We start from the raw sequence: 25,758 nt of genomic DNA on the forward strand, positions 1-25,758 counted from the left end.
AATCGTCTCCTTTCACACATTCGGTTCTCTCCCCGTACACGGAGTTTCCATATGCAAACGCACGAAACTGGTTCCGCGAAGTCCTCGTGAGCACATGCCCACACCCACACCTCAGGTGGAGGCCCGAGGCCCTCCTCCCGCACGTTGCAGGTCGGCTTTCGGAAGGGGCCTGGGTGTCAGACGAGGAAGGGGGCGGGTCACGTTCCTCTCCCAAGAGAGACCCCTCCCCAGAGGCGGGGTGGACGGGGCAGGATGGCTGGGACGCACGCAGACACACGGCACACCCATGTAAGCCCCGCACCGGGCAGGGGAGGCGGGGGTCGGGCAAGGGAAGGGTAAGGCAGAGCGGGGTCGGGGCGCCCCCTCTCCTCGCCCCCCGCCCCCGGGCTCCCCCTCCGCCTCCGCTTGGCCCCTCCCTGCGCTCTCCCTGTGGGCGGGGGGCGGCCCTCGTGGCAGAGCCGGTCCCGCCCCCCGGCCCGCCCCCCGCCCCCCGCCCCGCACGGCGGAGCTGTCCGCACTCGGTGCTGGAGCCGCCGTCGCCGCCCGCGCCCCTCCGCGCCCCTCCGCGCCCCTCCGCGCTGCCCCGCGCCCGGCCCCGCCCCGCCCCCCGCCCCCTCCCCGCCCCCTCCCTGCGGGCCGCAGCGCGGGGCTGCCTGGCCGGGGGCCCGGGCCGGGGGTCGGGGGTCGGGGGTCGGGGGGTCGGGGGTCGGAGCCCCCGGGCGGAGGCGGCGCGCGTGGATGCGTCCGGAGCCCCGGGCCCCGCGCAGCCGGACAGTCCCGCCTCTGCCCCCGGCCCCGGATGGCCTGAAGGTAAGACCTGGGAGGGGACTGTCCGGGCCGGGGCCGGACCCGGGAGGCGGGAGGAGGGGGACTGTCCGGGCCGGGGCAGGAGCCAGGGGCAGGGGGCGGGGGGAGGACTGTCCGGGCCGGGGCCGGACCCGGGGGGCAGGAGGGGGACTGCCCGGGCCGGGACCTGATCCGGGTGGCAGGAGGGGGATTGTCCGGGCTGGGACAGGGGGATTGTCCGGGCTGGGACCGGAGCCAGGGGCAGGGGACAAGGGGGGAGGACTGTCCGGGCCGGGGCCGGACCCGGGGGGGGGGGGGGGGCAGGAGGGGGACTGTCCGGGCTGGGGCCGGAGCCAGGGGCAGGGGACAAGGCGGGAGGACTGTCCGGGCCGGATCCGGGGGGCAGGAGGGGGGACTGTCCGGGCTGGGGCCGGGAACCAGGAGTGAAGGGTGAGGGGCTAACCGTCCAGGCCGGGGGTGGAGGGTCAGGAGATGATGTCCAGCCGGGAATGGGGACTTGGGAGCAGGTTGTCCTCCTTGGGTCCCGGAGTCCGGGTCCTCCATCTCCAAGCCCCGGGAGTGGCCACGACGAGGACACTAGAGTCCCAGGCGAGGAGGCCCAGGGGAGCGCCCAGAGGCTGCCAGAAGGTGCCCCTTGGAGGAGGAGGGGGACGGTCAGAGAGAAGGTTGGGAGAGGGGGGATGAACGAGTGTGTAGACTCAGTCCGAGAGCTCAGGGCGCCCTGGGGGACCAGGTCCAGAGTTGTGGGAAACCCGTATAGTTTCCCACCGGCTGGCTGTGGAGGGAAGTTGTGTAGACGCGGCCGGGGGCTGCAGGGACCCCCGGACACCTGGCCCAGCCACCCTCGCTGCGTCCCACGGGCCGATTCCCTCTCCTGGGGTCAGAGGAGGCGGACTTCACTAGCGTTGAGCTGCCGTTCTCCAGGAAGAGATAATAATGTTATTTGTTAAGCGCTTACTATGTGCCAAGCACTGTTCTAAGCACTGAGGTGGATACGAGGTAATCGGGTGGTCCCACGTGGGGCTCACAGTCTTAATCCCCATTTTACAGATGAGGTAACTGAGGCGTAGAGAAGTTAAGTGGCTTGCCGAGGTCACACAGCAGACAAGTGGCGGAGCCGGGATTAGAACCCACGTCCTCTGACTGGCTAACGCGGTCAGGAAAACCCTCCAGGGAGGGTCCGGCTCTTGGCCGGTTGCTGCCTCTCAACCCCTTCTGTCGGGGGCGTCGGGGGTCGAGGGGGAGTGTGAGCTCCTTGTGGGCAGGGAACGTGTCTACCGACTCTCGTTGCATTGTCCTCGCCCAAGAGCTTAGTACAGTGTTCTGCACGCAGTAAACGCTCAATAAATACCACTGATATAGATTAATTCATTGGAATGAGACGACTGAGAGCACTGCATTTCCTGGGACGGCGAGTTCCCGAACCCCACGCAGGATCAGGACTCGCCTTAGCTTCTTCCCCTGCCCCTGCCCCTGCCCCTGCCCCTGCCCCTTCTCCTCTTTCTGCCCCTGCTTCTGCTCCCTTCCCGGCCCCCTCCCCATCCTTGCCTTGCCCCTCACCCTTTCCCCACCCCAGTTCCTGTTCATATAACAAATTGTGGTATTTGTTAAGCGGTTACCACGGTGCCAGGGACTGTACTAAGCACTGGGGTGGATACAAGTAAATTAGGTTGGACACAGTCCCTGTCCCATGTGGGGCTCACAGTCTCGCTCCCCATTTTACAGGTGAGGTAACTGAGGCCCAGAGAAATGAAATGACTTGCCCAGGGTCACCCAGCCGACAAGTGGTGGAGCCAGGATTAGAACCCATGCCCTTCTGACTCCCAGGCCCGTGTTCTATCCAGTACGTCATGCTACTTATCACTCCTCCCTGCTTTATCTCGACCCTTGGCCCCTCCCTGCCGCTGTCTCTGCCCCTGTCCTTTCTTCTGCCCCTTTCACAGTGCCAATCCTTGCCACTCTGCCAGTCCCTGCCCCTGTCTCTGCCCCTGTGCCACCCACAGACAGATGCAGACAGATGAGAAGCAAGCGTGGTTTAGTGGCAAGAGCACGGGCTTTGGAGTCAGAGGATATGGATTCTAATCCCCGCTCTGCCACTTGTCTGCTGTGTGACCTTGGGCAAACCACTTAACTTCTCTGGGCCTCAGTCACCTCACCTGTAAAATGGGGATTAAGACTGTGAGCCCCACGGGGAACAATCTGATTGTCTTGTATCTACCCCAGCGCTTAGAACAGTACTTGGCACATAGTAAGCGCTTAACAAATGCTATAAAATTATTATTTTTACGACCTCCTTCCCTCGACCCTGCCACTGGTACTGTTGCTTCTTTGGAAGGGGGGAGGAGGTCATGAGAGAGGGAAGGGGGTGGCCCACCATATCAACATATTCCCCCCTGCTTCCCCCTCCCCACCCCGCGACCCCCGGTTCCCCAGAGGGAGATTCGGGCTCCCGCAAGGAGAGTTTCAAAAACTTGGAGTGGGGAGTGGGAGACGGGAGGATATTCAAGGGGGTCGGCGGGGTCTGGAAGGCACTAGAGGGTCTCTGGTGGGGGTGAGGGAGTGGAGGCTCAGAAGGTCTCGAGGAGAGGGGTTCTCGGTGGGGGCGGGATGTTGGGGTACCTGAAAATGCAGAGTCCTGGGGGACTGCGCCAGAGGACTGTGCGAGAGAAGCCCAGAGTCCATGTTCCCAGCAGTATCCATGGCTCCCGGGACCGCAGTGCGGAGCCCTCTCTGGGACTAATCTGGGCCTCGGTTTCTCGGCCTGCAAAATGGGAACATCTCTGTCCTACCTGCGGTCGACTGGGCAGAGCGCCGGACGGGAGAGCCGGAGTCAGAAGTGCGCGGTCTCTGTCCTCCGGGAGAAGGCTGTCGGGGAGACAGAGGCACGAATTGCCCAATTTCCTGCGGGCAGAGAGTTTGGCCAGCTCTGAAGGGGCGAAGCAATCAACCCCTCCCCCGCCCCCGCACCAGCTGCGGGGCAATGGGAAGTGTATCTCCGCGTTCCAGCTGTGGGGGTGATGGGGACAGGGTCGCTGATAATAATAATAATTATTATAGCATTTGTTAAGCGCTTATTATGTGCCAGGCAGCGTACTGAGCGCTGGGGTGGCTTCAAGCGAATCGGGTTGGACACAGTCCCTTGTCCCACTTGGGGCTCACAGTCTCCATCCCCATTTTACAGATGGGGTAACTGAGGCCCAGAGAAGTGAATAATAATAATTGTGATCATTTGTTAAGCGCTTACTATGTGACAGACACAGTACCGAGCTCTGGGGCAGATCCAGGCTGATGAGTTGGACTCAGTGACTTGCCCAAGGTCCCCCAGCAGACAAGTGGCGGAGCGGGGATGATGGAGGTGAAGCGATCGGTATCCCCGGGTCCCGGTTCTGGGGGCGATGGGGCCGGTATCCCCGTTTTCCCGCTGTGGGAGCCCGGCCACTGTCCTCCACAGCGTCCTGGGCTGGACTGGACCCCCGGCGTCCACGTCCCGCGGCTAGGACCGGACCGGGGAGCCGCCCACCGGGCCGGCCGGGCAGGGAGGCGCTCACTCCGGCTTGACCACTGGGTCTAATGGGGACGCGATCCAGAGCGCCCTCCCCGCCCCAACTTCCCCGTCTCTAACCCCCCCTACATAATTGAAGATTTTTTTTTTTTTTCCAAACCAAATCACATTAGCTAAATGCCCGGGCTGGAAACTGCTCGATTAGCGCAGCGGGCGGTATAGGTGGGAAGGAAACTGTTCCATTCTCCGCCTGGTTTGTTTTGGGTAAGTCCTGGAGGCGGGGGAGGGGACGGGAAGGAGGGGGCTTCCATCCCCCCATCCTGCCCCTCCTGCCTGTCTGTTTCCCTGCAGCTCTTGCGGGGTCAAAGGGACAATCGAGTCACCTAACTGGGCCGGCAGAGACCTGCGTCCCGCTCCGCTGGGGTCGGGGAGAGGAAGATGTTAGCCGCCAGGCCGGGGTCATCCAGGGAAGTCGATCCGACTATAAAAATAATAATAATAATGGTATTTGTTAAGCCTTGCTATGTGCCAAGCATTGTTATAAGCGTTGGAGTGAATACAAGGTAATCAGGTTGTCCCACTTGGGGCTCACAGTCTTAATCCCCATTTTACGGATGAAGTAACTGAGGCACAGAGAAGTGAAGTGACTTGCCCAACGTCATGCGGGTCCAGGATTAGAACCCACATCCTCTGACTCTCAAGCCTGTGCTCTTTCCGCTAGGCCATGCCGCTTCTCATGGCTGGGGTTGGAGCAGAATGGGAGTCTTGGAGGGCCAGAGCGCAATGGGAGGGGGTGGGAGAGGAGGAGACAGGGGGTCTCAGGGCTGGGGCAGATGAGCTTGGCCCAGGGGCGGATTCGAATGGGCGCCAGTCTGGGTTTGAGTTCACAGATTTGGCAAGCAGCAGGAGGAGATGGGGTATTTGGGCTTCTAAGGGTCCGGTCCCAGGCACTCCGAGGAACAAAGTCGGCCGGTGTCTAGGAATGGGGGCTGTAGAGCTCTCAAGGGTCGGCGGGGAAAGCGTTAGACACAAAATGATTCCTGCGGACCCCTTGCCAGCGCCCTCTCCTCCCTCCTCCCCATCTCCTCTCTTCCCGGGCGTGGTCGGGGGAGGGAAGGGAGTGGGGGAACGGAGGAGGAGGGGCCAGAGCTGGGAGTGAAGGGTTAGAAAGTCCCTCCGGTTCCAGCAAGGAGAGCAACATCTCTTCAAGGAGTGAGGGAACCATAAGGGTAGTGGGCAGAGGGAGACAGGGAGGATAAACAGTGTTGAGGAGGCAGGGCGTTGGACAGGTTGACCTTGAAGTCACTGGAGCTCTCTGGGCTTTCCTGAGCTGAGTGAGATCTCACTGGGTTAGGGGAGGGGATTGGGTCCCCTCAACAGCTGCAGCCCCTGTGCCCGTCCACCCTCCTGCCGGGGTTACTTCTGGGGATGAAGGGGGGAACAGTCTGATGGGGAGATGCCCATCCTCAGGATTTTGTTAAAACTCTGCTGCTAAACTTTTGTTAAAACTCTCTGACCTGACACACTAGACAAGGATTTGATTTCAGCCCACATCTGGGGATTGGCCTGTGGGGGTGGGGTGCTGCCTCAATTCCTCTGAATCCCTGTTGTTCTTTAATCGGAGAAGTTCAGACAGAGGTGGAGGGTCCATCTAAGGTTGTGCCTCCCCAAACAGCACTTTGGGGTCCAGCAGGGGGAGCTGGGCAGAGGGTAAGGTGGGCTTGCCAATAACAGACCCACTTTTACCAGCCCTCCCATCCTCCCCAGAGAGTAGAATTAAGAATGCCAGCACCTCAGTACTTGGCCTGTTCCCATATTCCTCCACAGACAGAGGTTGCCCTTCCCCTCACTGGAGCGGGTTGTGGTGAGGACTGGTGATGCCCCATTCTCCTCTGCTCAAGGCCTAAAGCCCAGATAGTGGAGGCCACATGCCCAGTGAGGGGTGGTGCATGGCCTGGCTGGGGTGCCCAGTGTGGAAGGGCCAGGAGCCTGTCATTTTCAGCTGGGCAGATCACACCCTCAATTGGAAGGGATGGGAAAATCCCATACAAGGGGTGTCAAAGGGTGTGTGTGTATGTTTGTGTGTGTGTGTGTGTGTAAGTGGTGTGGCCCTTTCCCAGAGGTCTGGAATGGCCCTGCACAGAGGCAGGGGGCTGGGCAAGATGACCTCTCAAGGTCCCCTGGCTGACTCCGGGAGCTGCTCCCACCTCCTGACTGCGCCGCTGATTCCCTGGGGGAGGACAGTTTCCTAACTGACACATCTCTGCCCCCGGCCAATTAAGCAGAATCCGCTGCCGCCTCAGTGACAGGGAGGGGAGGGGGCCCCAGGGGGTTGGGGGGAGGCGTTGGGCGGGGCGTATCTAGGGTATCACCAGGGTGCCACACTCACCTGTCCCCGGGCACCAGTGGCACATGGTCACTCCCGCTGGCATGCCCTACTTGGATGTTAGCCAGAGGTGGTGAGAGAGTGAGGGTTGGGACTGTGAGGTTCACCAGGACCTGAGCAGTGCCTCCCCCTTCAGCCACAGGCCCCAGAGTAACCATCAGGTAGACTCAGGCACACCCCTGATCAGCTGTCCACCCCATTTCCTCTCCTGGTTCTGGCAGAGAAACAAGCTTGGCAAGGCTACCTTCTGGCCTGAGGAATGGCCATTAGACCATTGACCAGTCCAGGGTCCCTTCTATCTGCCCACAGCCCCCAGTGCTGACCCTGGCTCTGGTGACCCTCGCACTCCTTAGCATCCAGGTCCAGGTTCCCCAGGCTGGTCAGAGCCAGGGCAGAAGGTCAGAGCGGGGGCAGGAGGCGGTGAGGGGCGGTGCTAGGCCCCTCCTCTAGCCTTTGTCCCCAACTAGGACTGAGCTCAGGAATGATGCAGCTAAGGGGACGGTGGCCAATCAGGAGTTGCGACAGGCTAGGCCAGCGGGAGCGGAATGGGGGTAGGGGTTCCTGGGTCCTTTCTTTCCACTGCCCCACACCTTCCCCCAGGGATGGTGTAATCCCCCTCATCAGCACTTCGCTGGAGCCACTCAGCTGAGCCAGTGCCGACCTGCACCTCGTCCCCCAGACTCGGTCCAGTCAGCCCTTCCGGCATGGGTTCACCCTCTCCCTCCGGCCTCCGGCCATCGGCCCACCCCCCCAGCTTCTGCATCACCACCATTTCCATGGTGAAGGTCAGCACCAGGAGACCCTGACCCCAGGGAAGGATGAGGCAAGAGCAAAGGGATCATGGAATGTGCGGGTGCGTATGCATGTTCTGGGTTTCTTTGTAGGTGTGTGTGTGTTTGTGTGTGTGAGTGTGTGTGTGTCTGTGTGGCAGGGTGAGGGTGTGTGTGTGTGATGGACCTCTGTGTATCTGAATGGTTATTCTGGTGTGTATGTCTATGTGTATGTGGGTGCATGTGAGTGCACTATGTACTGTGTTTCTGTGTCCAAATGTGTGAGTGCATGTCCAGAGTGTCTGTGTGCGTGTTTCTAGGTCCAGGAGTGTGTGTGTGTGCATGTCTATCCTGCGTGTCTTTGTACCTGTGGGTGGGTGGGTGTGGGTGACCTATATGTGTTTTTATGTTCGTCTATATGAATGTCTACACCTCCATGAACGTGTGCATGTATCTGCCCATGTGTGGCCCTGGCAAGCCCAACCTCAGGCTGGGCAGTGCCACCAGATAAGACCACCAAAGAGGGGAGAAGGCACAGAGTCCTGGAGCCAGAGGGGGTTAGGGTGCCAGAGATGGGGTCAGGAGGTCACTGAATGAATCAGTGGGGACCAGGGGGTCAGGAGTCAAACTTTGGAACCACCGTGAGATCCCTGCAGTCAAGCTCAAATCTCCGCTCGCCTAACTGATACTCCCAGCCCCTCCCCCTGCCTGGGAACTGGGGTCACCCCGGATCCTTCCACAGCCCACTCACCCAGAGTCCTCTACCCATTGCTAGATGCAATCCAGGGGAAGGAAGCAGACCGAGCAAATTGATTGTCCAATTTACAAAAAATCAATCTCTCACTCCCTCTCCCTCTCCATTTATCTCATTTATATTCAGTCCTGGATAAGGTAAGATGTGGTCCTGGATGGAGGCATACTTGAACCTGGATGGGGGTATAATTTGTCTTGGTTGGGAGTACACATGGCCCCAGATGGCAGTGTACATGGCCCTGGATGGGGGCTACACGTAGGCCTGGGTCGGGGGGGGGGGGGTGGAGGGGGGTGCTATACTTGGTCCTGGATGAGGATATATGTTCCTGGATGGGGTATATTGGGCCCTGGATGCGGGTATATGTGGGCCTGAGTCAGGGTTATATGTGGTCCTGATGGGCCCTGGATTGAGGTATACATGTCCCTGGACAGGGGTTATACATGGTTCTGGATGGGGGTACATTTGGCCATGGATAGGGGTTATCTGTGATTCTAGATGGGGGTATACTTGACACTGGATGGGAGTATACTTGGCCTTGGATGAGGGTCATATGTGGTCCTGGTTGAAGGTCTACAGGGCTCTAGATGGGGGTTAGATGTGTCTTAGAATGGAGGTGTACATGGCCCAGGCTGGGGTTCTACACAACCCAAGATGGGGGTTATCTGTGCCCCAGAGTCTTGACTCCCTGGGCCAGGGATGTTGGTTCAGGATTGGGAGTTCCTCAGATTTGGCCATGGGAGTTAAGGCTCTACCTGAAAATTAAACGAATCCAGGGGCACTCCTTTGCCATCTTCTTGCCTCCACCCTACAATTTTCTGCCCCTCTCCACCTCTTTGCCTCCACCCCCCAAACTCCTGTCCCTCTCCATCTCCTACCCACCAGCCCCAACCCTCTCCATCCTCCTGCACCTCCCTCTTCCTCTCCTCTGTCCTCACTAACTCCTCCCTTCCACTCCATCTCCTCTCCCATTCTGTCCCCATCCATCTGGCCACCTCCCCCTCCCTCCCATCCTTCCTCCTTCCCTCCCTCCATCTCCCCTTCCCTCCCTCCTCTCTAGCCTCTAGTGCTGGGAAGAACATGCCTGCCCAATTGATGCACAACCCAACCCCAGCAGCAGCTCAGTTCCACTCAGAGAAGGGAGGCAGCCGCCTTCCCACAAAGGGGACCCCCTCCTTGCCCCCTCTCCATAGAGGGAGAGGTGGGGATGGGGAGGGGCCTGTCAAACAGCAGCACCATTTTTTTATGGTATTTGTTAAGCACTTACTATGTACCAGGCACTGTACTAAGCCCTGGGGTAGATTCAAGCTAATCAGGTTGGATACTGTCCATGTCCCACACAGACATCACAGTCGCAATCCCCATTTTACAGCTGAGGTAACTGAGGCCCAGAGAAGTGAAGTGACTTGCCCAAGATCACACAGCAGAGGAATGGTGAAACCGGATTAGAACCCAGATCCTTCTGATTCCTGGGCCCGTGCTCTACCACTAGGCCACTTTCCTTCTCTTCTCACCATTGGCAGAGGAGTCAATGTGCCCAACCTCAGGAAGCTGCATGGAGCCCACCCAGGGAAGGGGAGGGAGGAGGCCGGGCTAGACTGCCTCTAGTGGGAGATCTCCAGGGGGAAGTGAGGAGATGTCGCTCCTCCAGGAAGAGCCCCAGCCCCAGCCCACCATCACTCCCTCAACCGAGGGTCAACTAGCTGCTTTGCTGCAGATGCTATTGGATGATCCGTCACAGGGAAATATAAATTTGGCTTCAACATGGGAGACCCAATCTTACTAACAGGCACGAGGCGGGTGTCCTGCAGCTCTCGGGCGTGGAAGATCTGGATGAAATTAAATCCCGGAGGAGGGCCATTTTCCAGAGGACCCAAGAAGTATGAGGTTGACTTGCAGGTATCCTGGAAGAGATGGAGTGATCAGTCAATCTTTCAATGGTATTTATTGAGCACTTCCTGTTCAGAACCCTGTTCTAAGCATTTGTCTGTCCTGTGCTGTTGAGTCGTCTCCGACCCATATCTATTCTGTGGACATATCACTCCCAGAACACCCCACTTCCATCTGCATCCATTCGGGTAGTGGGTCCATAGAATTTTCTTGGTGAAAATCCGGAATTGATTTACCATTGCCTTCTTCCGTGCAGTAAACTTGAGTCTCCGCCCTCAACTCTCTCCCATGCCACTGCTGCCCAACACATGTGAGTTTTAACTTGTAGGAGATTGCCTTCCTTGTGCTACACACTGCCCCAGCTAGGAATGGGTATGCCTCTGCTTGACTCTCCCTCCCGTAGCCGAGACTGGTAGAGTACTGGAAACGCTCCATGTGCACTTCTAGACTGAAAGCCCGTTGTGGGCAGGAATTGTCTCTATTGCTGAATTGTACTTCCCCAGCGCTTAGTAGAGTGCTCTGCACATAGTTAGTGCTCAACAAATACGATTGAATGATCCTGATCCTGAAAGGGAGACTAAGCACTTATAAGAAGACAATACAATAGAATTGGTAGACACCTTCCCTGCCCACAGTGAACTTACAGTCTAGAGCCAAAAGATGGAGTTGTGGTCCTGGCCTGAGAGTCACGTGCCTGGCTTTTCCTGACCTTGCTGTGAAGGGGGAACTGCCCAGCTGAAACAGAGAACTGGATGAGAGGGGATGGAGCTAGTAGGGTAGCCTTGCAGATAAGGACTCAAGGTTTACCAGCCCAATTTCCTGGGTTCAGAGTTCTGTAGCTCTGGCTGGTGGATGAGTGACATAAGGCTACAGAAAGGAGTGGGCTTCTCAAAGATGAATGTGCTTCTCAGAAGTATATCGTGTGTGTGTGTGTGTGTGTGTGTGTGTGTGAACGCGCCAACTCCATCCCTGCAGTGAGTTTCCCATCGCTCACACAGTCATCCCAGCCTTCAGCCATCAAGAAGCTGTCACAGCCTCATTACGGCTAATTTATCTGCACTTAGCAGATCAAAAGGCTGATTTATCCGATTGTGGGGGCGCTGGCGAAGTTTGATTAGCGACATTATCATGTTTGCCGTGACGGGCTCGGGGAGTCTTACCTCGTCCGCACCCCAGAGTCCCAAGGAAGGGCCGAGGAGGGAGCTGATCCCGAGATGTCTCCTCCACCATAGGTCTCCTTGGACAATGAGGGTCAGAGGTCAGAGCCCGGGGCCTGGGTAGGGGGAGGTGGCACCCAGGAGGGCATCCTCGCCCTGGAGGAAACTAGGAGAGCTGCAGATTTCTGCCCCCAGTGACACTGCCCCCGCCACCCAGCCTATCCCGAGGGAGTGCTGTTGGTGCTGGGCCTAGGTGCTGCCCAGGCCAGAAACCCAGCTGGACTGGTTCTAAGGGTGGAGCTGGGGCAGGGAGGGTCACATGGAGTCAGGCAGAGAGCCTACTCAACCAATCAGTGATCTTTATTGAGCGCTTATAGAGCACTGTACTAAGCACTTGGGAGAGGATGATATAATGGCTGAAGGCTGGGATGACTGTATGAGTGATGGGAAAAGCACTGCTGGAATAGAGCTAGCATATGTGCACACCTGCATACATACACACACACATGCAAGTGCACACATACAATGGGGGTGAGGTCAAAAAGCACCAGATCTAGACTGGGCCTCCCAATTAGGTGGGCAGCTGGAGGGCAAAATCCAGCTGCAGACCAGCATCAGCCCTGGAATGACAGCCCCTGTGTCAGCCCCACAGACTCCCAGACTGTAAGCTCCATGAGGGCAGGAACTCCTAGTCTTTTGTTTTACTCACCCAAGTGTTTAGCACAGTGCTCTGCACACAATAGGTACTCAATTAATACAACTGATTGTTAATTAGGTTTCCAGGGGGACACCAGGATGTTTGGAGGAACCACATGTTGTCTGTCCACCTGGGCACCCAGGATTAGAATAGATCAGTCCAATATCCCTGACTCTCCCTCCAGTGAGACAGCATGGATCATCCTACTTTCTCGACTTTCCCCTTTCCATCCCTGACTCTCTTTCTGGTGACTCAACATGAGTATCTAACACACTTGTCTCTCCCCTCTCCATCCCTGACTCTCCCTCCAGTGACAAAGCGCAGACCATCCAACACCTCTGACTCTCCACTCTCCATCTCTGACTCTTCCCCAGTGTCCCAGCACAGACCATCCAACACTCCTGACTCTCCCCTCTCCATCCCTAACTCTCCCCCAGTGACCCAGCCCTGACCACCCAACATCTCTGACTCTCCCCTCACCATTCCCAACTCTCCCTCTGGTGACACAAAATCCACTCTCTGATTGAAGATCTAGTCAAATGCTTCTGGAAATTGTTTTTTTTTATGCAGCCGCAGAGCTTCCTGAGGAAAGAGATCACACATGCAGTCTCTCAGCCGGGATGGGTGCAGAAGTATTTCCTGCTGTTTGTGTTGAACTTGACGCCCATTTCAGATCTCTGTGGGCAGGACAAGAGGGTTTTGGGTTACTGCAGCAGTGGAAGGGATGGAAATTAGTGTCAGGAAGAGCCTGCAGCAGAGAGAGCTCTAGGACTGTCAATCTTTGGGGTCCCAAATTATGTCTCTTGCTCACAATCAACAGGATCTATTGAGCATCTCCTGAGACTGAAGCTGTGTATTAAGTGCTGGGGAGCATTTAACAAAAACAAGATACAAACTCCGTGTCCTCAGGAGTTTACTTCCTATTAGGGAAGATGGGCAAACAAAAATTATGAACAAATACCAGGGCAGGAGGAAGACTAAAAGATCAAATGGACAGTCAATAGGGCCAGTATTCCAAGGTGGAATAGCTGAATAAATAATTGAACAAAAAATATATCTACATGTAGGCATTAGGGCTGAGCCTGCAAATAAAATGCAGAAGTGTTGAGGAGGGTTGTTGTGCTGACGTGACAGGGTGTTGTGAATTAATCAGAGACTCTGGTGGAATGAATTAGCCCTTTGACTAATCAGATTCATCATCCCATTGTGTGTTCCCCAGTGTGTGTGTGTGTGGGTGGGTGGGTGCCTGCACATGTTTGTTTATGTGTGTGCTTGCGCGGGTGTGTGTTTGAGGCTGGGTGTGAGGAAAGGCATCCAGTGCCCACCTCGCCCACTTTCAGCCCCCGCCCCTCAAACCTTCATAGGCACTGGGCTGAGGGTGGTGGACCCAGTGGGGGATGGGGCTGTCTCTTCTCCAACCCAGGGGCACTGGCCCTGACTGCCCTCGGATGTGTGTTCTTGTGTGCTTTTTGTGATGCATGTGCCTCATCCACCTGAGTTTTGTGATGGGTGCCTCAAGTCACATGTGCATATACATACTTGCATGTGGGTGTGCACGAGTGCCCACGTTTGTGCCCTTGTTGTGTATCCTTGCGTGCTGACATACGTCCTGCTTCCACTTGCCTGACCATCATATGTGCCTGGGTGTTGGTATGGGCACGTGTCTGGGGGTGGGGGAGTCCTGAGGGGGTCCAGAGGGGGTGGCGGGGTTCCCTCTGTGTCTCCCTGAGGACAGGGAATGGTGGGGAGGTTGGGGGCTCGGTAGGGCCCGGCCCCAGCTGACTCAGAGCGGAAAACCCTGCTCATAAAGCAGAGCAATTTTCCAGCAAACCCCGGGATTGCGCTCGTGCCTCTAGAGTAATAAGGTTCGGGGCTTCTCTCCCTCTTGATGCTCGACAGCATGTTTTCTCAGCTCCTTCCTGAAATTAAAGTAAAGGTCAAGGAGGCCGAGAACCAGCCTCTCGCCCGCCCCGGGATCCCACCCCCATCCCCCTCAAACCCGTGACCTTCCCTTGGGGTAGGTGGGTGGGGGGGGTGGGGCTGGGGCACAGCTGGCATTGATTAGGTGACTATCATGAGCGAAGGGGGAGGGGAGGCGACAGCCCCTTCCTTGCTGGGTTTGGACAGGGCCGACTCTGGGGAGAGGAATAGAACTCAGCCTGGGAGAGGAACCAGTGAGCCCATGGCTAGGGTGGGTTTTTTTTTAAGCTCTCTGTTGTCTGTTAAGCGCTTACTATGTGCCAGGCAATGTGTTAAACATGGTGGTAGATACAAGCTAATCAGTTTGGACACAGTCCGTGTCCCACATGGGGCTCCCCATTTTGCAGATGAGGTAATTGAGGTCCAGTGAAGTGAAATGACTTGCCCAAGGTCACACAGAAGACAAGTGATGGAGACGGGATTAGAACCCAGATCTTTCTGACTCCCAGGCCCTTGCTCTATCCACTAAGCCATGCTGCTTCTCATTATGGGCAGTGGGCTAGAGGGCTCTTCTCTGCTCCCCTCCTCACTCCCTCACCATGAGAGGGCAGATCCTGACCAGGACATCCCTGGGGCTATATTCCCAGGGGAGAGGAGAGAAACGGGAGAGGGTGAGGGTAAACATCTCCTGAATCTAGGATGATTTTACTTGAGGGGGAATGAACCCTAGCTTTATGGGAAGAGTGTGGGGTCTCTATTCCTCATGAAGAACCCCGAGACAGATGGGAAAAGCCACATGCGAGAGACACAGAGACAACCCCGGAACAAGAGAAAGGGAAGGACCGGGAGATCAGACGAGTGGAAGAGATGGAGGGAAGCGGGGGACTGTGGGAGGGGGTGAGATTCCGGTCCAGCTACAGGGGTCCCAGATCAAGCTAGGCAGTAACATCCCTCTCCCCAGTGTGTGTGTATATGTGTGGGTGCATGTATATACCCGTGTCCTGACTCCCACCCGGCTATTAGCCCCTTGAGGGCAGGGACCAGGCCTCCTGCTTCCTCTTCTCCTTCCCCAGTCTCCATCCAGAGTTCACACAATAATACTACGTGGTTAAGTTAAACCATCACCTCAGGGGGCTGTGGGAGGGAGGGGACAGCTGTGCAGGACCTCTCAAAGATGGCGGCCACCTCACCCTAATCAAAGGTGGCTGCTGGCTGCTGTGTGGCTTCTCTCAAGGACGTCTGTGTGTCCGTCCTTCTCAAAAATGGCAGTGGTGTAGGGTTCCTCGGGAGCATGGGGTACACTGATGGAGTCCATTAGTGGGGTGCAAGTTAGAGTCTTGGAACCAGGTTGCCCAGGCTCTTGAGGTTGAGGGGCGACTGTGACACAATGAGTGAGAGCTTTATCCCACAAAACGTAGGATATGACATCATTACATTCTGTGTCTGGCATGTGGTGAGATGCAGTGGCCTCAAGCAGAACATGGCGGGTGACACCTCAGGGGCATGGGTTGTCCAAAGCCAGCCCTATTCCTGCCCAACACCCCCCTCCCCTGACAGTCCAGCTGGGAGGTCCATGGAGAGGAACTAAGGACCCTAAGGCGTGGTGGGCGGGGAACATGTCTACCATCTCTGTTATACTGTACTCTCCCAAGCGCTTAGTACAGTCCTCTGCATACATTAAGCACTCAATCGGTCAATGATTGACTGATCAATTTTCTGATCTGTAGCCTTGGTCCCAGCTGGGTCACCCTGAGGCCAATCTCGCAGCTAGCAACGTGGAAATGTGGACACAGTACAGGCCTGGAACTCAGAAGGACCAGGGTTCTAATTCCACCTCCACCACATTTTCTGTGTGACCTTGGGCAAGTCACTTCATTTCTCTGTGCTTCAGTTACCTCATCTATAAATTGGAGATTAAGACTATGAGTCCCATGTGGGACAGGGACTGTGTACAGACTGATTAGCTTGTACTTACCCCAGTGCTTAAAACAGTGCCCCGCACATTGTAAGTGCTTAACAAATACCATTAAAAAAAAGGGGGGGAGATATGAAGAAGGGGAGGATGACTGACCAGTAGGGCAGACAGGCCAGATCAGTTGGGGAATCTCCCTCGATCGAGACTGGTCAAGGAGGGCACGGGGAAAGCCTTGCAGTCCAGAGGTGGAGGGACACTAATGACCCCACCCCTCCCTAAGCATGACAAAAGCCTGACTTTAGGGGTCCTCCTCCTCAGCTCCTGCATCACCAGTGCAGCAGCTGTGGGTGGGTCATGCTGAGGCTACCTTGGTCGTGGACTTTGGGGGATCCTGTGGCTGGGAGTGAGGGTGTAGAGATCCTTGTGAATAAATCCACCCCAACGACCTCCCAGCCAGACCTGGATTGAGAGACGAGCTGGAAGAGGAGGCAACAAGAAGAAGGGATGGATTAATCGGGGAGGGCCCCTGGAGGAAGTGGATTTTTAGCTGGATCTATGGAGGGCGAGTTGGGTGAAGGTGTGGGGATTGGTGGAGTGCCTGGTCTGTCCCCCACTGAGGAATTGCAGGAGCACCACAGCAGGTGTCTGGGTGATCAGAGGTTTTGGGAGGGAGCAGAGATCAGATCATCCCAAGACCACTGCCCTCAGCCCCCAGCTGCCAGCTGCCTGGAGGAGGGGGTGGGGGAGAAATGGGAGGATATTAGCACTTAGGTGGTGCAGAAGTGCTGAAGTAGCAATCAATCAATCGTATTTATTGAGCACTTACTGTGGGCAGAGCACTGTACTAAGCGCATAGGAGAGTACAATATAATAGAGTTGGAATAGTTGGGGGATATAAGGTGAGGAGAGGAGAGATTCATCAGGAAGGCCTACTGGAGGAGAGACTATTTCAGAAGGGTTTGGTAGCTGGGGAGAGAAGTGGGAAGGCATTCCAAGCAGGAGAAAAGATGTGAAGAAGAGGTCAGTAATGGGAGAGACAAAACTGAGGCCCTGCGATTAGATTAGATTAAGAGAAACATAGAGTGCGAGCTGGGGTGTAGTGAGATAGGAGAGTAGATAACTAAGAGGGAGAGAGTTGGCTGAGTGTGTTCAAGTCAATAGTCGGGAGATTCTGCTTGATAATAATAATAACTGTGGTATCTGTTAGGCATTTACTACGTGCCAAGCTATGTTCTAGACATGGGGGAGATACAAGATCATCAGATGCCAGAGGAATGGGCAACTAATGGAAATTTGTGACAGAACAACATTTTAGCAAAGTGATCAAGGCAGCAGAGTGAATTCTGGTTGGGGAGGGGAGAAACTGGAAGCTGGGAGATCAGGGAAGAGGCTGATGCAGGAGTTAAGTTTCTATTTAACAATTGGCTAGACCAGCATGGTGGTCATTTGGATGGATAGGAAGGGTTAGGTCCTTTGGAAGGTGAAAGGGTAGGATTTTACAACAGACTGAATATGGGAGTTGAAAGAGAGGAGTCAAGGATGATGCCAAGGTTACAGGCTAGAAGGATGGGAAAGATAGGGGAATTGTCATCTGGAATGAGAAAGCTAGGAGAGGATTTGGGAGGGAAGATGCAGGTGGAGAGAGCTTGAGACCTTCTAGGGATGTCTTGGTAGATTGTGAGCCCATGTGGGACAAAAACTGTGTCCAACTGCATTAACTTGTTCCTACCAGAGCCAAGAACAGTGTTTGATGTATAGCAAGCACTTGACAAATATAAAAAAAAAGGGAGAGAGGTCATGGCTAGTAAGGTAGATTTGGTAGTCATCCACATAAAAATGGTGGTTGAAGCCACAGGAGTGGATTTGTGAACTGTGAAAACATAAACTGAGAAGAGGAGGAGACCCAGGTCATATCCTTCATTTGATGAGAGGGAGGAGGAAGACCCAGCAAGAGACTGAAAAAGAGCAGTCAGACTTACAGGAGGAGAACCAGGATAGGACTGTGTCAGAAAAACAAAAAGTTAGATAGTGTTTCCAGGAGAAGGTGGGGATGTTCCACCATGTTAAAAGAACCCAAGAAACTGAGGATATTAGGGCAGAGCAGTGTCTATGAAATTTAGCAAGAAGGAGGCTATTAGCAATGTTGGGGAGAATGATTTCAAGAGATTGAAGGGGGAGAAAGCCAGATTGCAGAGGTCAAGGAGGGAGTTATTATTAATAGTAGTAATAATAAAAAAACCCAAAAGTGAGTATTTGTTAATTGCTTACTATGTGCCAAGCACTGTACTAAGCACTGGGGTAGATACAAAATAATCAGGTCCCACATGGGGCTCACAGTCTAAGTAGGAAGGAGCTCAGGTATTGAATCCCTATTGTGCAGATGAGGCATAGAAAAATTAAGTTACTTGGCCAAGGTCACACAGCAGGTAAGGAGCGGAGCCGGGAGTTGGAGGAAAGGAAGTGAAGAGAGTGGGTGTGTGAAGGAAATCTGGAGGAAATCGGTCTGGGAATCCTCTCTGGCTTGGCTGGCAGCTAGAGAGTCCCACTCCCCAGACCCAGAGTAGCCTTGATCCCAGAACCTGACCATGTCCAGTCAGAACTGAGTTCAGGGAACTTGGAGAGAGGCAGAGGGAGGAAGTATCCCAGTTCCTGCCCGCAAGGGGCTAATAGTTTGTTGGAGGAGACAGATGCATGCACACTCATGTACAATTAATGATACTTACTGAATGCCTACTGTGTCTAGACATTACATAAAACATTGGGGCAGGGGAAGGGTACCAGAGATGCAAAAGACCCTATCCCTGCCTTCAAGGGTCTTGCCATCTAACAGGGAGACAGGCAGATGTAGCAGCCTAATGGAAAGAGCCTGGGTCTGGGAGTCAGAGGACCTGAGTTTTAATGCCGGCTCTGCCACTTGCCTATTGTGTGAACTTGGGCAAGTCACTTTGATTTTCTGTATTTCAGTTCCTTCATCTACAAAATGGGGATTCAATACCAGTTCTCTCTCCTACTTTGATTGTGAGCCCCATGTGGGACCTGATTATCTCATATTTCCCAGCATTTAATACAGTTCTTGGCACATAGTAAGCACTTGGCAAAACCCACACTTATTATTATCATTATTAGTGACAAGTGGGAACAGAAGAAAAAACAAAGACATCACCCAGAGAGGCAGGATCACAAAATGCCGGTGGCAGGGACAGAAGCCACCCCATATCCCTGTGAATGCCCCTCCCCTCTCCCCCCCACCAAATCAAATATGGGCCTTGGGATTGGAATGTCAGGCTCAGTTCCCTTTATTCTTCCCCCCGTCCCAGCCCCCCAGCACTTATGTACAAATCTGTAATTTATTTATTTGTATTGATACCTGCCACCCCGATCTAGACTGCAAGATCTTTGTGAGCAGAGAATATGTCAGTTTATTTTTTCATTGTACTCTCCCAAGTACAGTACTTTCCACAGAGTAAGCGCTCAATAAATACAATTGAATGAATGAATGAATGTGCAGGGTTGGGATTAATTTTTCCAGTGGAGGCAGGCTTCCAGACGAGGGGAGGGAGGACGTGGCTTGTGGTGAAGGAGCAAAGGGGCATTGCCGGTGTGGGGGAATGCAGCAGTCCTCATTTCTCTCTCACCCAGAGCCCCCATGGACCCCCTGAACCTGTCCTGGATCGACGAGGACCCGGACGGCGGGAACTGGAGCCGGCTGGTCAATGGGTCCCGGACGGGGGACGGGACCACGCACTACAACTACTATGCCATGCTGCTCACCCTGCTCATCTTCGTCATTGTCTTCGGCAACGTGCTAGTGTGCATGGCCGTGTCGCGGGAGAAGGCGCTGCAGACGACCACCAACTACCTGATCGTCAGCCTGGCCGTGGCCGACCTCCTGGTGGCCTCCCTCGTCATGCCCTGGGTGGTCTACCTGGAGGTACGGTCCTCCAAGCCCCCTGCCCTGACCTCTTGCTCATGTTCCGCCTCTGGCCTGCAATGTCCTCCCTCCTCATATCCGATGGACATTGACTCTCCTCAATTTCAAAGCCTTATCAAAGACACATCTCCTCCAAGAGGCCTTCCCTGACTAAGCCCTCTTTTCCTTTTCTTCAACTCCCTTCTGCATTACCATGACTTGCTCCCTTTATTCATCCCCCCCTTCCCGGCCCCACAGCACTTAAGAACGAATCCACAGTTTATTTATTTATATTAATGTCTGTCTCCTCCTCTGGTCTGTAAGCTCGTTATGATTAGGGAATGTGTCTCTTATAGCATCGTATTTTACTCTCTCCGGCACTTAGTACAGTGCCCTGCACACAGTAAGCACTCAATAAATACAACTGACCGACTGACGGACCCCACCCCAGGCCCCGGCTTCCCAAGCCACCTTCCACCACTGCCACTTGGGCGGCTCTCGGTGGGCCTCGGGCCTCAGTCTCCCCCTCCCTGAGCTCTGCGGGGAATGAGGAGGAAGCTTGGATGGCTGGTAACAGTCCACCCAACAGTTAATCAGTGGTATTTATGAGCACTTACCATGTGCATAGTACAGCATGAAGCTCCTAGGAGAGTACAACACAAGCGTTGGTAGATGCGATTCCTGCCTTAGGAAGGCAATGCCCCGTGCCATCCTGGCCTCACTCCTGGACGTGGGCCCTGGAGGGAGGGGCAGTGGTCTCACCTCACTCCCCTACTCTGTCCCAGGCCCCAGGCTGCACTGGTCCCAGGGTCCCATTGCCAGTAATGAAGCCGGGGAGGGATGGGGTCCTGGGTGGAGGGGAGAAAGGGGTCTGGAGGGGGGCCCCCAGATGCCCTGGTCATCTCCCCCAGGTGGTGGGCGAGTGGCGGTTCAGTCGGATCCACTGTGATATCTTCGTCACCCTTGACGTCATGATGTGCACAGCCAGCATCCTCAACCTGTGCGCCATCAGCATCGACAGGTGCGGGCAGGGCCGGGCTGGGGAGGGTAGGGGGTGGGACCCCGGGAGTGTCCTCCCCTCATCATGCTTCTCTTGGCCTTGCACGGGGCAGGCTGGGGATGCTGATGCTCTGTGCATGGTTTCCTATAGCTCCGGCCTCTGGGCCAGCTGATGGGGCATCAGGGAGACAGAGAGGGGCTCAGTGGGGTCTGGAGGCAGAATGACAGCCAGAAAGAGTGCCAGGGAGAGGCAGACTGGGCAACTTGCAGTCAGGGTACGAGGGAGAGACAGTTAGGGAGGTGGAGGGGAGCAGGCAGAGTGTCAGGGGGAAAGACAGGGTTTCAGGAGGGTGGAGAGGCAGGATGAGGGGCAGGAAAAGTAGATTGGGCAGCAGGCAGGGCATGAGGGAGAAGACAGTTATGAAGCAGCATGGCGTAGTGGATAGAGCACAGGTCTGGGAGTCAGAAGGTCACGGGTTCTAATCCCAACTCTGCCACTTTTCAGCTATGTGACCTTGGGTGAGTAACTTTGCTTTTCTGTGCCTCAGTTACCTCATCTGTAAAATGGGGATAGAGACTGGGAGCTCCATGTAGAATAAGGACTGTGTCCGATCTATTCGCTTGTATCCACCCCAGTGCTTAGTACAGTGCCTGGCACACAATGTGCTTAACAAATAGCACGATTATTATTAATAGGGAGGTAGGGTGACAAGACAGAGTGGCAGGGAGACAAATAGAGCCTCAAAAGAGCAGGGAGGCAGGATGACAGGCAGAGAGGATGCCGAAGAGAGGCAGTTAGGAAGGCAGGGTGGGAAACAGAGTTTCAAAAGAGACAAATAGGGAGGCAGGGTGGCAAGGTAGCCTTTGCCTGGGGAAGTGGGTAACCACAGACCCAACAGCTGCCAGCAGAAACGCTCCGAAGGTCCAGGACTCCAGGGATGGAGTGGAAACCCTGCACCTGCCCCTTCCCCAGTGCCTACCCCTCCCAGCTCCATGGCCCCAACTTCCTCTGAGCCCCTCCGCCCTGCAGGTACACAGCCGTGGCCATGCCCATGCTCTACAACACCCGCTACAGCTCCAAGCGCCGGGTCACCGTCATGATCACCGTGGTCTGGGTCCTGTCCTTCGCCATCTCCTGCCCGCTGCTGTTTGGCCTCAACAATACCGGTATGCCAGGATACCCTACAGCGGGGGGTGGGGACAGGATGGAGGGGAAAGGGCAAGGAGATAGGAGGGCCAAAGGGAAAGTAGGGGACAACTGGGCCCTCTGCAGAGCCCAACCAGACGATTGTGGGGAGGGATGTGCAAATGATATGCAGAGAACATGCAAACAGTGCCACCGGTCCCTGGGTAGTCCCCCGGGCAAGCAGGTTTTGAGATAGGGTGACAGCGTGGGGCCACCCACCCTGCTGATGCCCTGCCCGCCACCCGCAGCCCAGAATGAGTGCATCATCGCCAACCCGGCCTTCGTGGTGTACTCCTCCGTCGTGTCTTTCTACGTGCCCTTCATCGTCACGCTCCTCGTCTACGTCCAGATCTACGTTGTCCTGCGCAAGCGCCGCAAGAGGGTCAACACCAAGCGCACGGGCCTCGGGATGGAGTCCGACACACAGGTCCCACTCAAGGTGCCCCCTCCCACCGCCACTGCAACCCCCCAACTCTGCCCCACCTCCTCCCTACAGTAGGAGGAAGGGTGACAGGACATCTGGGCCAACCCCCAGCCTCTGTGAACGACTGACTTGTCTGCAAGAATCGGGTCTGTTGTTTCTTTAAAGACCCGCCAGGAGCCTGACCCTTTCCTAGGGGCCCGATTTAGTTTCAAGATTCCTCTTCCTGTCTAACCCAACTCCCTGTCACCGCAGTCCATCCCCTGGCAGAGAGCAAGTTGAACCGTTGCAGCTCCCTAGATGTTCTGATCCACCAGGGCCCCAGGGCTCTTGCTCAATTCCCCGCAGAACAGAGAGGCTGTGTCAGGGCCGCAAATGGGTCAGTGATGGGGTATGGTGTGTGGTAGAGTTTGCATACATGGAGGGCACAGTCCAGAGACTTTGGGGCATCAGTCAGCAGAATTCATCCAGCCCCCTCCTCCAGGCTGGGCCCTCAACCCATCCCTAAGCCCAGAGTGGGTTTGGCTTTGGGTCTGTGGTCCCCCGTCCCCACGGCGAATGCTGGGCTCCCCCACAGGACAAGTGTGCCCACCCGGATGACGTGAAGTTGTGCCCGCTCATCGCCAAGTCCAACGGAAGCTTTCCGACCCACAAGAGGAAAGTGGTAGGTGTGCTGGGCTCCCACCCCTGCCCCCGAATCTGGGAGTATCCCTCTCCTCCTCTTCGTAAGGGGAGGCTGAGCATTCCCACGGCATCGAAATAGGGGGCCCACGGACTCCCCTGGGGTCTGCAACCCTGAATGCAATGCTAAGGGCCTTGTCCACGTGGTCCTGCCTCTCACGGGTGGTGAAGGGGTAGGACTGTGGCCCGCAAACAGTTGCTGCCTACTCAGGCTTCCCGAAGCAGGTCCAAGACCCCACCTACTAATCCTGCCCTGCCCACTCACCCACCGTCTTCTGCCCATTCACCTGGCCATGCCCACTTAGCCAGCCCCTCCTGATCACCTACCTATTCCCAGGCTCTGCTTACTCGCCCACCAACTCTCAGGCCCCCCCGACTCACCCGGTCCCTCCCGTTCACCCACCACCACCCAGGCCACTCTCACTCAGATCCTTCCATTCACCTGGCCCCTCTCACTCACCCACTTGCTCCCAGGCCCCGCTCACCCACCAGGCCCCACCTGTTCACCCACCACTGCCCGGCCATTCCATCCCGGTCCAGGAGGCGGCAGCGGACATGATGTCCAGCACCAGCCCACCCGAGAAGACCAAGTACTCTCCAGCGGCCCCCAGCACCCTCCCACTGGCCGCCCCCGCCCCCTCGCAGCCGGGCGCCCCCTCCACAGGACCCACCGACAGCCCCCCGCGGCCACAGAGGAACGGCCTGGCCCGGGGGGCCCCCAGGGTGGCCAAGATGTTCGAGATCCAGACCCTGCGCAACGGCAAGATGCGGACGTCGCTCAAGGCGTTGAGCCGGCGGAAATTGTCCCAGCAGAAGGAGAAGAAGGCCACGCAGATGCTGGCCATCGTGCTCGGTGAGTAGGCTCGGTATGGAGGGTCTGTGGGGCAGGGGCTCCCCTTGGAGGGGGGTCCCCTCCCCGCCCCCGCTGGACCCTCACCTCCACCCTCCCACCACCTCCGCAGGCGTGTTCGTCATCTGCTGGCTGCCCTTCTTCGTCACCCACATCCTGAACATTCACTGTGACTGCGCCATCCCCCCCGCGCTCTACAGCGCCTTCACGTGGCTGGGCTACGTCAACAGCGCGGTCAACCCCATCATCTACACGACGTTCAACGTCGAGTTCCGCAAGGCCTTCCTGAAGATCCTGCACTGCTGACCCCCAGCCTGCCCCCCGCCGCCACCCGCTCGGCTGTCCCCTGCTTCCTGGGGAGGGGGGTGTTGCGGTGGGCCGCAGGACTGACCCTCGGGCCTCCCCCCCCCAGGCCCTCCCCCTGGGTTGGAGCAGCCGGACTGTCCGTAGCTGGGCTGAGGGAGAGGAATGCTGGGGTCTATCCCCGTCCCCAACCCCGCCCCAGTACTTCTTCTCATTGTCCACCCGTGGAGCGAGAATGTGGGGCTGGGGGACTTGCAGGGCTGGAGGGGAGCCTGACTCCCCGAACCCACACCTGCCAGCCCAGGACCGTGCAGTCGATTGACCTCTTACCTGGTCCTGGGGGTGGGATGGGGGAAGTGGGGTCAGGTCTGACCCAGGTCCCAGGACCTGCTCCTCCTCCTGCAGTCTGGCCTGAGCAGCCGGCCTCAGGTGAGGGGTCTTAAGATATTCCATCCCTGGGATGACCCTCTAACCCCCGACACATGGGGTTGATCCTTAAACCCCCAGCCCCTCTGGACAGGACTGAGGATTGGACCACACTGCCGGGGCTTGAGCTAGAGGCCCATCCTGGCTGCTGCAGGGCTCAGCTCCCTGTGCCCACCTCTGCCAACCCAGGACTGGGCAGCCATCCGTCTGTCCATCTGTCTGAGTCTTTTGTAAGCTCGATCGCTGTACAGACAATAAAGAGGCCTGGGGTGCCCCTGCAGGGTCAGCACCTTCCTCGTAGGAGAGGGACAGGGGTGGGGGGATGCCACCCAAGCAGGAGGGCAGTGGGCCGGCCTGGGCCCCACCTCAGCAGTCTCCAGAAATGGGTGGGAGCCACGGTATTGGGTGTGGGCCCGTGGTGGCTTCCCTAGGGAGGAGGTGGCCAAACATTCCAAGGGGGTCCTGGGAAGTGAGGGAAGGTAGTGGCCACTTTTGGTCCTGGCTCCAGAGAGGAGGGAGACTGGATGGGCTGTGCCCAGTCTCAATTCCATCTCCTCTCCCTCTACTCCTTCACAGCCCTTGTTTCGGGGGCAGGAACTCCCCTTTACCCCACCCACTTCCTCCGCCCCTGAGCCTTCTTCTCGGCAGGTCCAGCAGGGCACCAATTTTCCACTCCCTGGAGGCCAGACAGGGTGCACCAGAAGAAGCAGGACCAGGAATCAGAAGCCTGAGGGGAGGGAGGAGTGTCCTGGGGACTGATGAGACCTCCAAGGGCTCACCATGTGCTCCCTCATGGGCAAGGCAGGTCCCTTCTCCAGCATCAAGAATATAATAATAATTATGGTATTTGTTAAGCGCTTACTGTGTGACAGGCACTGTACTAAGCACTGAGCTGGATACAAGCAAATTGAGTTGGATACAGTCCCTTGTCCCACGTGGGGCTCACAGTCTCAATCCCCATTTTATAGAGGAGGTAACCAAGGCACAAAAAAGTGAAGTGACTTGCTCAAGGTCAAACAGCAGACAAGTGACAGAGCCAGGATTAGAATCCATGACCTTCTGAATCCCAGGCCCATGGTCTATCCACTATGCCATGCTGCTTCAGTTCCTGGCTGGACCTACTTCACCATGTGCCTGGAGCCAGCAGGACTTGTGGGGGATAGAGGGGTATGGGGAGGCCCCAGTTC

General features: G+C 56.4%; 1 protein-coding gene and 1 long non-coding RNA gene across 5 annotated transcripts; one reads left to right on the plus strand and one right to left on the minus strand.

Moving 5' to 3' along the window:
- Window positions 1-698: 698 nt before the first annotated feature.
- Window positions 699-24,851, plus strand: DRD2 (dopamine receptor D2). 4 transcript variants are annotated; one of them, XM_029074557.1, is made up of 8 exons: window positions 699-810; window positions 19,435-19,726; window positions 20,617-20,726; window positions 21,735-21,871; window positions 22,139-22,329; window positions 22,889-22,975; window positions 23,467-23,845; window positions 23,955-24,851. In XM_029074557.1, exons 2-8 carry the CDS (start codon window positions 19,442-19,444, stop codon window positions 24,146-24,148), a joined length of 1,383 nt encoding a protein of 460 aa, XP_028930390.1. In that variant the 5' UTR covers window positions 699-810; window positions 19,435-19,441; the 3' UTR covers window positions 24,149-24,851. The 4 variants fall into 4 exon arrangements, with proteins under 4 accessions (XP_028930390.1, XP_039769557.1, XP_039769556.1 ...); XM_039913623.1 differs by having other exon boundaries at window positions 23,533-23,845; XM_039913622.1 differs by having other exon boundaries at window positions 22,139-22,317.
- LOC120638703 lies at window positions 12,504-15,236 on the minus strand. Its single transcript, XR_005660589.1, has 2 exons — window positions 15,071-15,236; window positions 12,504-12,637 (listed from the first exon to the last, which is right to left on the minus strand). It is a non-coding gene; the product is annotated as an uncharacterized LOC120638703 (long non-coding RNA).
- Window positions 24,852-25,758: the final 907 nt, after the last annotated feature.

Source organism: Ornithorhynchus anatinus, chromosome 11, assembly GCF_004115215.2.
Source record: "Ornithorhynchus anatinus isolate Pmale09 chromosome 11, mOrnAna1.pri.v4, whole genome shotgun sequence".
Taxonomy (NCBI): Eukaryota; Metazoa; Chordata; class Mammalia; order Monotremata; family Ornithorhynchidae; genus Ornithorhynchus; species Ornithorhynchus anatinus.

What these genes read in the sequence shown, in the direction of transcription:
- DRD2 (XM_029074557.1), top strand. Translation starts at nt 19,442, where the DNA reads ATGGACCCCCTGAACCTGTCCTGGATCGACGAGGACCCGGACGGCGGG. An exon ending in CCTGGGTGGTCTACCTGGAG is followed by an intron (nt 19,727 to 20,616) that starts GTACGGTCCTCC and finishes CATCTCCCCCAG; the next exon opens with GTGGTGGGCGAGTGGCGGTT. An exon ending in GATGCTGGCCATCGTGCTCG is followed by an intron (nt 23,846 to 23,954) that starts GTGAGTAGGCTC and finishes CCACCTCCGCAG; the next exon opens with GCGTGTTCGTCATCTGCTGG.